The 15,130-nt window shown below is 55.6% G+C and overlaps 1 protein-coding gene across 2 annotated transcripts in view; it reads left to right on the forward strand.

Annotated features, from left to right (window-relative positions):
• Positions 1-15,130, forward strand: part of Arnt2 (aryl hydrocarbon receptor nuclear translocator 2) — an 86,707-nt gene that overhangs the window by 64,331 nt on the left and 7,246 nt on the right. For both annotated transcript variants that reach the window (XM_042672544.1, XM_042672545.1), the window contains exons 12-17: positions 592-743; positions 6,623-6,695; positions 7,460-7,583; positions 10,072-10,171; positions 11,284-11,422; positions 12,076-12,241. In XM_042672544.1, the coding sequence (XP_042528478.1) occupies positions 592-743; positions 6,623-6,695; positions 7,460-7,583; positions 10,072-10,171; positions 11,284-11,422; positions 12,076-12,241 (754 nt within the window). The remainder of the gene's footprint in view (positions 1-591; positions 744-6,622; positions 6,696-7,459; positions 7,584-10,071; positions 10,172-11,283; positions 11,423-12,075; positions 12,242-15,130) is intronic.

A 15,130-nucleotide genomic window follows, 5' to 3' on the forward strand; every position in this document is an offset into this window, starting at 1 on the left:
TGTGTTTGTGCATGGCCCGAGGGGCGTGAGTCCTAGGGTGTGCCAGGCCTGTGTGTGTGCGTGTGTGTGTGTGTGTGTGCATGGCCCGAGGGGCGTGAGTCCTAGGGTGTGCCAGGCCTGTGCGTGTGTGTGCATGTGTGTACGTGCGTGTGTGTGTGCATGTGCATGCGCACATGGCCCGAGGGGCGTGAGTCCTAGGGTGTGCCAGGCCTGTGCGTGTGTGTGCACGTGCGTGTGCATGCGCACATGGCCCGAGGGGCGTGAGTCCTAGGTTGTGCCAGGCTTGTGTGTGTGTGAGTACGTGCGTGTGCATGCGCACATGGCCCAAGGGGCCTGAGTCCTAGGGTGTGCCGGGCAGGCTACAAGTTCCCACGGAAGGTCTGTCAGGGAGCCCTGGCTGCACTGCCCGGGGGTCAGGTGTGACCGGAGGCCCAGCACCAAGCAGCGAGCCGGCGCCCGCCGCCCCTGTGCCGCTGGAGACGGACAGCCTTGGAGCTTCCTCCGGGCGAGGGGTCGGGCGCAGGGGGCGCCTGCCCGGCCGCTCCGCCCGGCGCTCCCCCGCTCAGCCCCGACCTCCCAATGTCTCCCCAGGTGGTGAAGCTGAAAGGCCAAGTGCTGTCCGTCATGTACCGCTTCCGCACCAAGAACCGGGAGTGGATGCTGATCCGCACCAGCAGCTTCACCTTCCAGAACCCTTACTCGGACGAGATTGAGTACATCATCTGCACCAACACCAACGTCAAGTACGTGGGGGCTCTGTGCCTCCTCCGCCGGGCCTCCGCCGCCCCGCCCTCCGCAGGCCCCGCCCCCGCCCTCCGCAGGCCCCGCCCTCTGACAACCCCGCCCCTGCCGGCTCCGCCCTCCACCGACCCCGCCCTCCGCTGGCCCCTCCCCACTGACCTGGCCCTCCGCCGATCCCGCCCCCCGCCGGCCCCGCCCTCCACTGACCCCGCCCCTCCTGCCCCTCCCCAAGGACCCCGCCCTCCACTGACCCCACCCCCCTCCGGCCCCTCCCCACTGACCCCACCCTCCGCCGGCCCCTCCCCACTGGCCCCGCCCTCCACTGGCCCCTCCCCGCTGGCCCCGCCCCTCCGGCCCCTCCCTGCTGCCCCGCTCCCGCAGGCCCCCCGCTGGCCCCGCCCCCGCCGGCCCCGCCCCTCCTGCCCCTTCCCGCCGGCCCCGCCCTCCGCCGGCCCCGCCCCTCCTGCCCCTCCCCGCCGGCCCGGCCCTCCGCCGGCAGGCTGGTACCCTTGCTGTGTCAGAACGGGGGGGGGGGGGGGGGGGCTCTTGCTGGGGCGCTGTCCTCCCAGTGCCCACCCGCGGCCAAGAGTCGCCTGGAGCTAAGGAGCCAGAACGAGGGGAGGGGCTGCTGTGGTGAGGAGCGCCTGCCCTCCCCGCCGAGCGGAGAAAGCCCAGAGCGCGCAGCGCCCTCCGTGTGCCGGACCCGGCAGGCCCGCGCTGCCGGTTTAGGCCCGCGCTGCCGGTTTAGATCCGCGCTGCCGGTTTAGGCCCGCGCTGCCGGTTTAGGCCCGCACTGCCGGTTTAGGCCCGCGCTGCCGGTTTAGATCCGCGCTGCGGCAGGCCCGCGCTGCCGGTTTAGGCCCGCGCTGCCGGTTTAGGCCCGCGCTGCCGGTTTAGATCCGCGCTGCGGGTTTAGATCCGCGCTGCGGGTTTAGATCCGCGCTGCCGGTTTAGGCCCGCGCTGCCGGTTTAGATCCGCGCTGCGGCAGGCCCGCGCTGCCGGTTTAGATCCGCGCTGCGGCAGGCCCGCGCTGCCGGTTTAGGCCCGTGCTGCGGGTTCAGGCCCGCGCTGCCGGTTTAGGCCCGCGCTGCGGGTTTAGATCCGCGCTGCCGGTTTAGATCCGCGCTGCCGGTTTAGATCCGCGCTGCGGGTTTAGGCCCGCGCTGCCGGTTTAGGCCCGCGCTGCGGGTTTAGGTCCGCGCTGCCGGTTTAGATCCGCGCTGCCGGTTTAGGCCCGCGCTGCCGGTTTAGATCCGCGCTGCCGGTTTAGGCCCGCGCTGCGGGTTTAGGCCCGCGCTGCGGGTTTAGATCCGCGCTGCCGGTTTAGGCCCGCGCTGCCGGTTTAGGCCCGCGCTGCGGGTTTAGGCCCGCGCTGCGGGTTTAGATCCGCGCTGCCGGTTTAGGCCCGCGCTGCGGGTTTAGGCCCGCGCTGCCGGTTTAGGCCCGCGCTGCCGGTTTAGATCCGCGCTGCGGGTTTAGATCCGCGCTGCCGGTTTAGATCCGCGCTGCGGGTTTAGATCCGCGCTGCCGGTTTAGGCCCGCGCTGCGGGTTTAGATCCGCGCTGCCGGTTTAGGCCCGCGCTGCGGGTTTAGATCCGCGCTGCGGGTTTAGGTCCGCGCTGCGGGTTTAGGCCCGCGCTGCGGGTTTAGGCCCGCGCTGCCGGTTTAGGCCCGCGCTGCCGGTTTAGATCCGCGCTGCGGGTTTAGATCCGCGCTGCGGGTTTAGATCCGCGCTGCGGGTTTAGATCCGCGCTGCCGGTTTAGATCCGCGCTGCGGGTTTAGATCCGCGCTGCGGGTTTAGATCCGCGCTGCGGGTTTAGGCCCGCGCTGCCGGTTTAGATCCGCGCTGCGGGTTTAGCTCCGCGCTGCGGGTTTAGATCCGCGTTGCGGGTTTAGATCCGCGCTGCCGGTTTAGATCCGCGCTGCGGGTTTAGATCCGCGCTGCGGGTTTAGGTCCGCGCTGCGGGTTTAGATCCGCGCTGCGGGTTTAGATCCGCGCTGCCGGTTTAGGCCCGCGCTGCGGCAGGCCCGCGCTGCGGGTTTAGATCCGCGCTGCCGGTTTAGATCCGCGCTGCGGGTTTAGGCCCGCGCTGCGGGTTTAGGCCCGCGCTGCGGGTTTAGGCCCGCGCTGCCGGTTTAGGCCCGCGCTGCGGGTTTAGGCCCGCGCTGCGGGTTTAGATCCGCGCTGCCGGTTTAGATCCGCGCTGCGGGTTTAGGCCCGCGCTGCGGGTTTAGGCCCGCGCTGCCGGTTTAGGCCCGCGCTGCCGGTTTAGGCCCGCGCTGCCGGTTTAGATCCGCGCTGCGGGTTTAGATCCGCGCTGCGGGTTTAGATCCGCGCTGCCGGTTTAGGCCCGCGCTGCGGGTTTAGGCCCGCGCTGCGGGTTTAGGCCCGCGCTGCCGGTTTAGGCCCGCGCTGCCGGTTTAGGCCCGCGCTGCCGGTTTAGATCCGCGCTGCCGGTTTAGATCCGCGCTGCGGGTTTAGATCCGCGCTGCGGGTTTAGGCCCGCGCTGCGGGTTTATGCCCGTGCTGCGGGTTTAGGCCCGAGCTGCCGGTTTAGATCCGCGCTGCCGGTTTAGGCCCGTGCTGCGGGTTTAGGCCCGCGCTGCCGGTTTAGATCCGCGCTGCCGGTTTAGGCCCGTGCTGCGGGTTTAGGCCCGCGCTGCGGGTTTAGGCCGGTGCTGCGGGTTTAGATCCGCGCTGCCGGTTTAGGCCCGTGCTGCCGGTTTAGGCCCGCGCTGCGGGTTTAGATCCGCGCTGCGGGTTTAGATCCGCGCTGCGGGTTTAGATCCGCGCTGCGGGTTTAGATCCGCGCTGCCGGTTTAGATCCGCGCTGCCGGTTTAGATCCGCGCTGCCGGTTTAGATCCGCGCTGCCGGCCGGGCCTGCGCTCCCCTCAGCGCCCCTTCCCTTCGGGGCGTGACCCGGTCAGGGCCTTGCGCGACTTGAACCCAAGTCCCTGTTCTTGTGAGGACATTGTTCCAAAGTGGCCTCAGTTCACAGACAAGTGCCCGTAGTGCTGGAATGTGTGTGTGTACGTGTTTATGTGTGTGCGTGTGTGTGCATGCATGTGTGCGTGTATATGTCTGTCTTTTGTGCCAGTACTAGTTTGCGCTTGATCTAGGGTTTGGTGTTCTTGTTTTGATTTTTCACTCACGGCTGGCCTGCCAACACTTTAACCCACACTTCCTCTTGCAGCTTTTTGCACGTTAATTAGAGATGGGAGTCTCATAGACTTTTCTGCCTGGGCTGGGCTGGCTTTCAACCTCAGATCTTCCAGTCCTTAGATCTCAGCCTCCTGAGCATCTAGGATTACAGGCATGCGCTACTAACATCCGGCATGTATGTGTTTTCTTAAAGCCCAGCTATGCCCCAAGTCACATTTGAGTCTTTTCAAGCTGTTCAATCATTACCCATGCTTGGTGATAATTTATTGGTTACCTGTTAGTAGTAGGTGGAAGGCAAAGAGAAAAGAAGATTGCATTCCAGGTCCTAGCTGAGCTTAGAGGACAAACCATGCCCCACTGCTGAGGGAAGCAACACCAGAGACAAAATAGCATGTCTCCTCCCAAAACCAGTCCCTGCTGTGACTTGCTTTCTTTTTCTGAAAACTGGAGTTACGAGGGTATTACAGATGAGGGTCAGTAAGGGGCTGAGACACCACTAAGGTACAAGCCCTACACTTGGGAGTTGCTCCAGCCTCTCCTTCCCCAGCACAGAAGAACCTGGCATAAAATCAGAATGCCAGCGCCACCTCATTCACCACACAGAGAGACCACCTGGTTCAGAGCCAGAGCTGCCAGCGCCACCTCCTGGTGACACACCCCTCTGCCTCTTCTGCCCTGTCCTAATGGAGGCCTTGCTGTCACACAGCTGTCACACAGGCTCCTGAGTAGTTCCCGTCTCTCATCAGGCCTCCGTTGAGCCAGCCAAGAGACCCAGGAAGCATTTTCTCTGAAACAGCCCCAGGACCACACCATGCCTGCCCATGATCAAATCAGCCTCAGACCCCTTAGCTAAATGAAGTCACCCGAGTCCTTCACAGCAGGCAGATATGCCTGCCATGGTGTTTCTATCTGCTCTCTGGTCAGCAAGGCATCCTGAGCCCCAGACGTCTCTGGGCAGACCCAGGTTACCCCCTGGGGTACAACCATAACAGCTTCTGAATGCCCCCTAATGGCTTTTGCTGCTCACTCAGAGTGAGTAAAACCCTTTATGCAGGGGCATCAGGGTGATTGACAGCGTCTGCTTAGCACTCTGCATCTCACCGGCAGGAAGCTGAGCCAGACGCAGTGGTTCTAGTCAGAAACCACCAGCCCCCACTAATGGGGCACGGCACTCTGTTGTGGTGGGACCATGGATGCTGTCAGCTGTTTTTCTCTCCGGAATGTGCACACACACCAGGGTTTATTTTTCTACTAGTTCATGAAATGTGTGAGAATCTCTTCTCAGGGTGGGGAACCCTGGGGTCAGCCTTTCTTCCAAATTCACTCAGCTACAGAATTGGAAACCCGAAGGCTATCGGAGAGGGATGCTGACCTCCAGATTCAGAGAAACTAGGTCAAGATGCTAAGACCTATGGCCTTGGTTTCTATTTGCTTTAAGAGGCTTCTCCTAGCCTAGAAGCCCAGAGAGAAGCAGAAATGGAAGTAGCTTCCCAGCCTCATGTCAAGGCCATTATGTAGCCGTGCAAATGAGAAGCATGCCCATTTGCCCTGAAGCCCCAGGGTGTGCTGGACAAGGGGAAAGGGCTAGCCTGTGCCCCACTCATCCCAGGGCATAGGCCCACACAGTGGTCCTGTCTGTTCTCTAAGTTCTAGACTAGGGCTCGACTCTGAAAGCCTAGGAAGGAATGGTGGTTAGTTCCTGGGAAAGTTCTCTGAGAAAGGGGTACAAGAGAGCTTATGTATTCCTGCTAAGAGGGTGAGCTCACTGTTCTAATTCTACACAAGGAAAAAATCGAAGGAGCAGGTTCTTCTCCCACTGTGTGGTATAGCTCAGGATGCTGCCTGGGAAGTGGGAGGTGTTGAACAACTGAGGTTCTATAAGGACAGAAGGGAAAGCACAAGGTCTACAGACAAAAGGATTTGGAACTCAATCCTTTGTGTGACACAGCGAGCTGTGCCAGCCTGGAAACTCATTTAAACTCTTTGAGCCTCCATTTCTTCATCTGTTAGAAAAGAATATTGCAGAGATGTGAACATGCTGGCACAGTACTGGAAATCTATCTGCACTCAAACTTTAGAAGCCCTACAAATGAAATAAGATGTCACACCCAAGATATAAGCAAAAAATAAAGCAAAACAATAAATTAAGATTAAGGAATACAGAGTGATAACTCTTTTTCTCTTGATCATATGGCTTCTTATTTATGTGTTTCTTTTTTAAGTACCAATTTGTTTTATGCACCCATCCAGGGAGTTGAACTCCAGACCCAGTGCTGCCCCTGAGTTATTTTGCTCAAGGCTGGTACTCTTATCACTTGAGCTACAGTTCTACTTCCAGCAGTTTGGGTAGTTAATGGGAGAGAAGAGTGACGGCAGATGGGGCTGGGAACCACTGGTTCTCCACCAGAACCAGTGGTCAGCCTGCTGGTCTTGACAACCACCTAACTTCTTGAACTTCAAGTTCTTAACGTTACTATGTGGGTAAGTAACTACCGTGAACTTCTTGTCTGAAGTTGGAGTAGATGATGCAAACTCCTGCGGAAGCCAGCTGTATGTTCAGCATTAAACCCAACTGATTTTTTGAATTTTGGTTTTAAGGTAACTTTTTCAGTGTGATATCTTTCATCCTTCGTGAAATGAAGTCATTGCCCTCAGTGACTTTGGGGATGGGGAGGAGTTCTGACTTTGGCCTCTCTGGCCTCTTTTGTTTCTTAGACAACTTCAGCAGCAGCAGGCGGAACTGGAAGTGCACCAGAGAGATGGGTTGTCATCATACGACTTATCCCAGGTGAATTTCTGGGATGCTCTTCCCCCTTTTTGGACTCCAACTCCGAGGACCGGGACTCAGTTCAGCCCCGAGCTTGGTGGAGCCTCTCCACTCAGTGGCGCTCTCCATAGTGAGAAGAGTGCCCTGGCCCCTGGTGGCTTTTCAGCGCTCAGGTGGGGCCTGGACAGCATGCCCTGGGACGGCTGAGTACTGAGAGCAAAGGCTGACTGGAATGTGAACACTGGTAGTCGTGTGCTCACAGCCAACAAAAGTGGACTCGACCATTTTGGTAGTCTGGCTTCCCATCCATTTCTACTGCGGTTGGCCCTGCGCCCCATTCTTGTCAGATGCCCCTTCCTGCTGTGCCCTGTCTCCCCCCGTCACGCACTGTCTCTCCTTTCCTCTCATCTCCTCTGGGCTTTTATTCCCACGCACCCCCCCCCCAGTCACACTCCCTACTTCTGATGGTTGCCATACAGAGATGCCGCCACATGTCCGTGTTTGGCCTTGTTCCCAAATTAAACTTCTCTGATGCTTAGAGAAAGTTGGCCCTTTTCCATGTCTTTCCAAGAAAGCCGTCAGCTCTGGCACCCTTTTGGTGACTCCTGGTGCATAGCCCCTGTCTGAGCCGTCTTTGGCCATCATAGAAAGGAAAACTCTACCCTGTGAGCACCATCAGGCCTGAACAACCGTGATTCCAGCTGGAGGAGCCCTGCCAGAGGCACTGTGCTGGGATGATACTGTACTCACATGTGGCCTTCTGCTGTGTGTTAATTCGCCCACAGGTCCCTGTCCCTAATCTGCCTGCTGGTGTTCACGAGGCTGGGAAATCTGTGGAAAAGGCAGATACAATCTTCTCCCAGGAAAGAGACCCTCGGTTTGCTGAGATGTTTGCAGGCATCAGTGCATGTAAGTTTCTAGAGGGCAGGGGCTCTAAGATGGAGAGGTTGGTAGCTGCTTGCAGGCCATGCTGAGACAACCACTTGCAGTGAGAGAAGCTGGAAAGGTGAGTTTCTAGTAACTGCAGATCAGGCCCAGTGGCCTATGCCCATAATCCTGGCTACTTGGGAAGCAGAGCCTGGGGAATCAAGGTTCAAGGCCAGCCTAGGCGTAGAAGTTACTGAGACTCCCATGGCTGGATAGAGCGGTGGCCGGCCCTGTCGTCCTGGGTGATGTATGGAGTCTCTGTAGGAGGATGATAAGATCACAGCTCAGGCTGGTCGGGGTATAAAGTGAAGCCCTGCCTTGAAAATACAATGTTACTAAGGGCTGGAGGTGTGGCTCCAGTGGCAGAATGCCAGCCTGGCAAGTATGAGGCCCTGAGCTCAGTACAGTACTGCTGTAATAATAACTTTTTAAAAGGGGTCAGAATGGAGTACTGGCATCTCATTTTTAAAATTTAAGGGGCTAAGATAAATGAACTCAATCTGTTGTGCAGTTTAGTTTTATTAAAACAAAGACATGTTCCTTTAAGATACTGTAATCTAAAACAAATCATGCAATCAATAGATGGGTCAATAAATCAATCATGCTTTCTTAAAAGAACTACAAGTGGCCAATAAATACACAAAGAACTGCTCAACAATCTTAGCCATAAAGGAAGATTCCATCTCAGATAGTTCCCATTCACACCCCAACAGAATGGCTGTCATCAGTAAATAAAAAGCAGCTACTAGAGCCAGGCACCAGTGGCTCACGCCTGTAATCCTAGCTACTCAGGAGGCTGAGATCTGAGGATCATGGTTTGAAGCCAGCCGGGGCACAAAAGTTTGTGAGAGTCTTATCTCCAATAAACCACTCAGAAAAAGCCAGAAATGGTGTTGTGGCTCCAGTGATAGATCACTAGCCTTGAGCACAAAGAGGCTCAGGCATAGTGCCCAGATCTTGAGTTTAAGCCCAGAATCAACAACAACAAAAACAACTACTGGAAAGATGCATGGGGTCTGGCAGGGTGTGGAAGGTAGAATCCTCAAAAAACTAAAAAAAAAGAAAAAAAAGAAAGAAAGTAGAACTACTATATGATCCTGTTATACCACTCCTAGGCACAGATCTAGGAGTGTAAGTCAAAATAGTAGAGATACCTTCATACCCATATTTGTTGTCTCTCTATTCACAGTAGCCACAAAATGGATCAACCTAGGTGCCCGTCAGCTGATGAACGGATAAAGTATAGATAGATAGATAGATTGATTATTGGACAGCTATAAAGAATAGAATTATTCCATTTGTAGGAAAATGGATGGAACTGGAAGTCATCCAAATTAAAGAAAAATGTTGCATACTCTCTCATATGCAGATTCTAGACATTATAGAAGACTGGCCTGCGTGTAAAACAGGGAGTGTTCAGGATGGGAACCCGTAGGAGGGTGAAGGTAAAGAGGGTTAACATGATCAAGGCACTTATACATATGATTGAACATAGAGAATGAAAAATTGTTTAAAAATACAGGCCAAGAAAGTAATTAATTGAGGGTGAATTTGATCAAGGAACATTATATACATGTATGGAAATATCACAGTGAAACCTCTCTTTGGTTAGTGTACATTAATTTTAAAAGAAAAAAGACACTACTACTTAAGCTGTAACAAAGAACTATTATTTGAAATAGCAATATGAAATCAGAAAGAATATTTATAGTAACACATCACCCTACCACATTCATATCATTGTTTTTAACCTAAAATAAGTCCCATCTTTTTCTACCCACACCACCCAGGACTGGTCCTGGTCAGCCAGTTTGAGCTGCACTTCGATGCCTGCCAGAGGATGTGTGCCTCTGGGCCAGGCACTGAGCTGGGGTTTCGGCATACCCCAGGTCTTGCTTTGATTCCCTTTGACCTTGAACAAGCAACGTATCAGCTTCCTCCCATGGTTCCACGGATGGCAGACATGTAGATGATGTTTGAGTTAGCCCTGTCCTAGCCACTTTGCTCATATTGACACACTCAGTCCACACCACAGACCTGTGGGGACGTCTTCTTTTTGGAGCAGAGAAAACGTAAAGGCAGGCCTAAAGTAGCACTTGTGGTATGCACACCAGAGCGTGGGTCCAGGGCCGAGGGGCTGAGGGCCAGAGTGGGTCCTCTCCGTGTCGCCCTCCGCAGAGGCCTCCGTGCCCATGCACTGAGACCTGTTGCTGCCTCCCAGCAGGCTGTAAGGGTCACAGAGAACCACGTCTGAAGAAACATTTCCATTCAGTTTTCTCATCTCCCCAACTCTCAAGCGGCATGAGCCACCCTAGAGAAACAACAGCCTGTTGCAGCTTTGGGTCTCGGAGGTTCTTGGAGATGAGATGCAGGTCGAGGCCTCTGGCTTGCTGCATCCACTCTGTACTGGTTCTGGACAGCCTTCTGTGTCTGCAGGCAGAGGACTCACTGTGGCTCCCGTTTTTCCTAGCTGAGAAGAAGATGCTGAGCTCTGCCTCTGCTGCAGGCACCCAGCAGATCTACTCCCAAGGGAGCCCGTTCCCCTCCGGGCACTCGGGCAAGACCTTCAGGTATGCGTCAGGAACTGTGAGAAGACGCTCTGCCCCTGAGGGAAACGGGCATCTCAGAGTTCTGTCGGGGCCCTGCAGGCATGGCACTGGTTCCTGTTCTGTGGATCCCAGAGTCAGGGCTTGGAACTCCAGGCAGCATGCTGGTTTCCTATTCTGTATTCCTGGGCAGAGCAGAGAGTTCTGGAGGGGCTGGCATTGCTCTGAGAGTCTCTGTGGGGTGCCACAGAAGCTTGGTGTCACTTGATTTAAGACAAAAAAAAGACGGAAATCAGTATTTTCTGTAGTGATACCAGCTGAGGAGAAGGAGATACATTGGTCCCTAGCCAAGACCAAGGTACTGTAGGGCTGAGAGAAGCTGACAAAGTAGAAGGAAGCATCCTGTTCTGTGGTTCACAGAGACCATGGCCACATTTGAGAAATAAAGGAGTCCTGGCTAAAGATCAACAGAGGGTCTAGCCACTTGGCCCGGGTCACCCTGGAGATCACAGAAGGCTTTCCAATGCTATCTCTGGAGGCCAGGCCTGGTTCTCGTTTCCTCTGGGGACACAAGAACACGAACTAGGGGGAGTGGCCAGAGGAGAGCCCCACCTCTCAGGGAAAGCGTGATTTCACACCAGACACCTCAGCTCCCAGGGAGATCCCAGACTCCAGGCCAGAAGGACAGAGCCCCTCCTAACGCCCAGCCTCTGCCAAACTTGAGCAGAACCTCCAGATGCAGGGGGGACCAAGGTTAGGTAGGCAAGTGGGTTGGCCACCCAGGAAGATGGCCCTACAGAGACTGTCCGACAATAGGCTGCTGAAGATGCAGCTGTGGCCCAGGGGCCCTGGGTAGGCTGAGCTGGTCTGAGGAGATCTTCCCTCTTCTGGAGAACAAAGTCTTCTGTTGAGAGAGATGGATGTAGAGGGAGGAGAGGCCAAGCTGTGGGGGAAACGGGCTGAGGATAGAGCCTGGATGTGGCAGAACTACTGGGCAGCGCTAGAGGGCGCCGTTCTCCATTGTTTCACTGCTGGGGGGGGGGGCGGGGGTAATGGCCCTCAGGCCGCTGGGCAGCTGGCCACCAAGGCCCAGACCAGCCGTTCCCTCCGGGTAACGGCGTTTTCTTCTTTTTTAGCTCTTCAGTGGTTCACGTGCCTGGGGTGAACGATATTCAGTCCTCCTCCTCAACTGGCCAGAACATATCCCAGATCTCCCGGCAGCTGAACCAGAGCCAAGTGGCGTGGTCGGGCAGCCGCCCACCCTTTCCAGGCCAGGTACGGGTTCCCTGGGGGCAGCACACCCACCATGCATCCCTCACATCCCAGCTCTGCAGAGGGCTCAGTGCTCCCAGCTGGAGCCAGCCTCCCTCAGGAGCAGCCACACAGTTCAGGCCTTATGAGAGCAGGGACCCAGCATTTTCACTATGTCCGATTCCAGCACCCCTTTCTCCCTTCGGCCTTGCCCCAGGGAGGTAAAGGGAGGGGTCCGACCCTCAGCCACTCCAAAAGAAGGAGTCCCATGTTACCTGATTGCCAGGAGTACCTATAAAAGCCCAGCCATGTGACACACCCAGCTCCCTCCTGGCTGAAATCTCCACTGGCTGAAAGGCCCTTGGTTCATAGCACTGAGGCTGCATAACCTGAATCCAGGGGACCCAGAATTCTGTAGCCGTGGAGTAGGGAGTAGGGAGTAGCTTCACCCAGACCCACCCTGAAAATCCAGGGCAGGGATCCGGGCCTCCATATCTAGGCTGATCCCAGCCCCTGTGCAGCCAGCCAAGAGAGCCAGGGTGTGTCCCCTCAATCCAGAGCAAGCTCTTCTGTGTGCAGCACCTGCCCGAACAAGCAGCAGCGCAGCGTTGACAGTCCGGAAGTTGGTGTGGAGGTCTGATGCTAATACTTTCTTCCCTCATTTATCCCACCTGTAGCAAATCCCATCCCAGTCCAGCAAGACCCAGACATCTCCCTTTGGGATTGGAACAAGCCACGCTTACCCAGCAGACCCCTCTTCATACAGCCCTCTGTCGAGCCCTGCCACCTCCTCCCCAAGCGGGAGTGCCTACTCCAGCCTGGCCAACAGGACTCCAGGGTTCGGTAGGTGGGGAGCAAGGGAAAGAATTCTTGGGAGAGACAGAAAACAATGCTGAATGTAGGAGCTGAGCTCCCAACGTGGCTGGGCCAGGTCCGGAAGTTTCCAGGACCTTTCCTCTCTGTATCACAGGAGGAGGCCTGCGATGCTCTATGACACTGGACACTTAGAGACGTCGGCTTTGTCATCTTCAAGGCACAAGGACTGTATTTCTGTTCTCTGAATGCTATTTCAACCCCTTATGGCCTTTGGCAGGAGCTTTTAGGTACCCTAATTCTAAAACCCTGTACTCTTGTTTCCAAAAACTAGAGAATATAGGATCAACCAGTGGTGTCACTAGCCCTGGAGAGTTCTCTAACCTTTATATTTCAAGGGGACCCTATCTCTCCATTTTGTTATCAAAGCCTCAGGCCATAAAGGGTTCTGTGCAGACTCAGGAGCCCTTGCCAGCTGCTCACTCTCTGGCTTTCATGGACCCTCAGCGCCGCTCTGAGGGCCCAGCGTCCACTCCCTAGGCTGTGCTAGACACGCTACATGTTGGAGTTCTCCAAGGAGGAGTCCAGCTGCCCCAGGGCAGTGAGGCCCCAGGGCCTTTCTACTCAGAACCCACTGTGCTCAGATGGCCATGAAACGGGGCCCAAACATCCAAGCTTCCGTTTGTTGAGTTGAAAGTTTCCATTGAGTGGTTCATATGACAGCCTTATTTTAAAATACCATACAGTAGCCCTCGCCCACCGTGTGGGATTATCAGCTGCTCCCTGGCCTGCTTCTCCGCCCCTGCTGCACCGAGCAGCCCAAGGTCCTGGGCACAGCATTTCCTGACCATTTCCAAATGTGACAGCTCCTTGCAAGACAAGCCCTTGGCTAGCTGTCTTCAGTCAGCTTCCAGAGCATGTAGAGGTAGCAGAGGTAGTCCGGGCCTGGCTGGTGCAGGAGGGGTGCGGAGCCCTGCCACACAGACTTGAGGACATCCCTCGGGGGGCCAGGGCAGACATCAGGGCCAGAAAGCAAAACAGGTCACATTGCACAATGCCGCCACGGCAGCCAGACTTGTCAGGCTGGCTTTGTAGACTGAGTCCTCATGCTGAATGAGAAAAGGGCCCTCCTGGGTCTCAGTCCTGTCTGGAAGCCCTGTGCTCATTTGTTCAGGAGCTTTCAAGAGTCAATCCAAAGCATGTCTTCCATTCCTTCCCATGGAGCTCTCTTGAGCTGTACACCTGTGATCTTTATGTTTCTAGTAGTAGCTTTACTTTCATCTTGACTCAGGTCACAGCAAAACCTAATCATGTGAACTACAGTGTCCAGAGGTAGAGCAGGGAACCGTACCAGCCACCGAAGTAAGAACCAAGAGACACAAGCCTGCATTTCCCTCCAAACTCGGTGGGGAAGGTGTGTCTGCCACCAGGGCTTGCTTTCCAGACGCCAAGGGCTGCAGCAGCTGATGTGGGAACATCTCTGCACCATGCAGCTGGACCATCCAGGTGCCTGAGAATTCCACTCCAAAGGGAAGTGACATTAGCTGGGAATAGCAGTCCAAGTGTCACTGCTGCATGGCAGTAGTGAACTGGCTGGCAGGGTCAGCAGTCTGGCACCGCCGTGAGACACACAGGGCTGTGAGGCACACTATAGGAGGAGTACAACCACCAACTACCAGAACCAGGAAGAAACATACCCGCCCCTCTCCCCCCACCCCATGGCTTGCAGGCTCTCCAGTCCAGACTTGCTTGAGAGAGAATGGAAATAATTCATCCTTCCAAAGTTCCTTCAGCGAGAAATAGGATGCATAGTAAGGGAGGAACAAGGAGAATGCAATTTCAGCTATATAAAATGTTTTGATACTCTAACATGTTTCAATAATCTGAATATATATGATAATGTTTACCTCCTGAGGGGCCTGAGGGAAAATTCAGATAGCAATGTGTGTATCTGTGGTTGGCTTTAGAACCTAGATGGCAATGGGGAGAGAGGTCTACCAGGAGACCTTGTTAAATGCCCATCTCCAAGATTCAGCCCTTGTACCTGGGCTTGAACTCAGGGCCGGGTGCTGTCCTTGAGCGATTGTGCTCGAGGTTAACTCTCCCAGGTGAGCCACGACTCCACTTTCAGCTTTGTAGTGGTTAATTGGAGACAAGCGTCTCACTGACTTTCCTGCGTGGGCTGGCAATGCTCAGGCCATGTGATCCTCAGATCTCAGCCTCGTGAGGAGTGAGGGTTAGTGGTGTGATGTTCTTCCTCTCACTTGCCTCTGGTTGGTCCTGTCCACGGCCACACTCCTCCCTGCCAGTCAACAGTCCACAGCTGTGGGCACAGCTGGCCCCACCTCCCGCAGCCTTCATCCCCTCCCCTCGGCTGCTGATCTCTTTCTGTCCTCCGTCTTCTCACTCCTTACTGTACTCGCCCCGTGCTCTGCACTCCACTGAGAGCCATCAGCTGTCCTCGCCGTGAGCCCCAGTGACATAGCTTTGGACAGACTGGCCTCTGGTCTGCAGCCCCACACTTGCTCGGCTCAGGGTTTCTTCTCATCACTCAGCAGGGCCTTGGCAAAGCGCCTCCTGCTGGCCAGGACTGACACAGTCTTCATCCTGCCCCTGCTCACTCTGTGCGGGCAGCCCTCCCTGCGGGCAGCTCTCCCTGCGTGCCACCTGCGTGCCACCTGCGTGCTCCTTTCCCAAGCAAGAAGCTTGTCGAGGCAGAAGCAGTCCTGTTCCCTGCATCTGTGCAGTTTCAGGACAGAGCCTGCATCAAAGGATGAACTCAGGACATAGTTACAAAATGAGGAAGTGAATGAGTCAGTTCATGGGATCAAAAGTCATTCCTCATTCTCTGTTGATAGAAGGGAAGTCGTGTCTATATACATGTGTGTCCACACCACACTCACACACACTTTCATCATG

The sequence above is a fragment of the Dipodomys spectabilis genome, unplaced genomic scaffold, assembly GCF_019054845.1.
Source record: "Dipodomys spectabilis isolate Male_0828 unplaced genomic scaffold, ASM1905484v1 ptg000723l, whole genome shotgun sequence".
Taxonomy (NCBI): Eukaryota; Metazoa; Chordata; class Mammalia; order Rodentia; family Heteromyidae; genus Dipodomys; species Dipodomys spectabilis.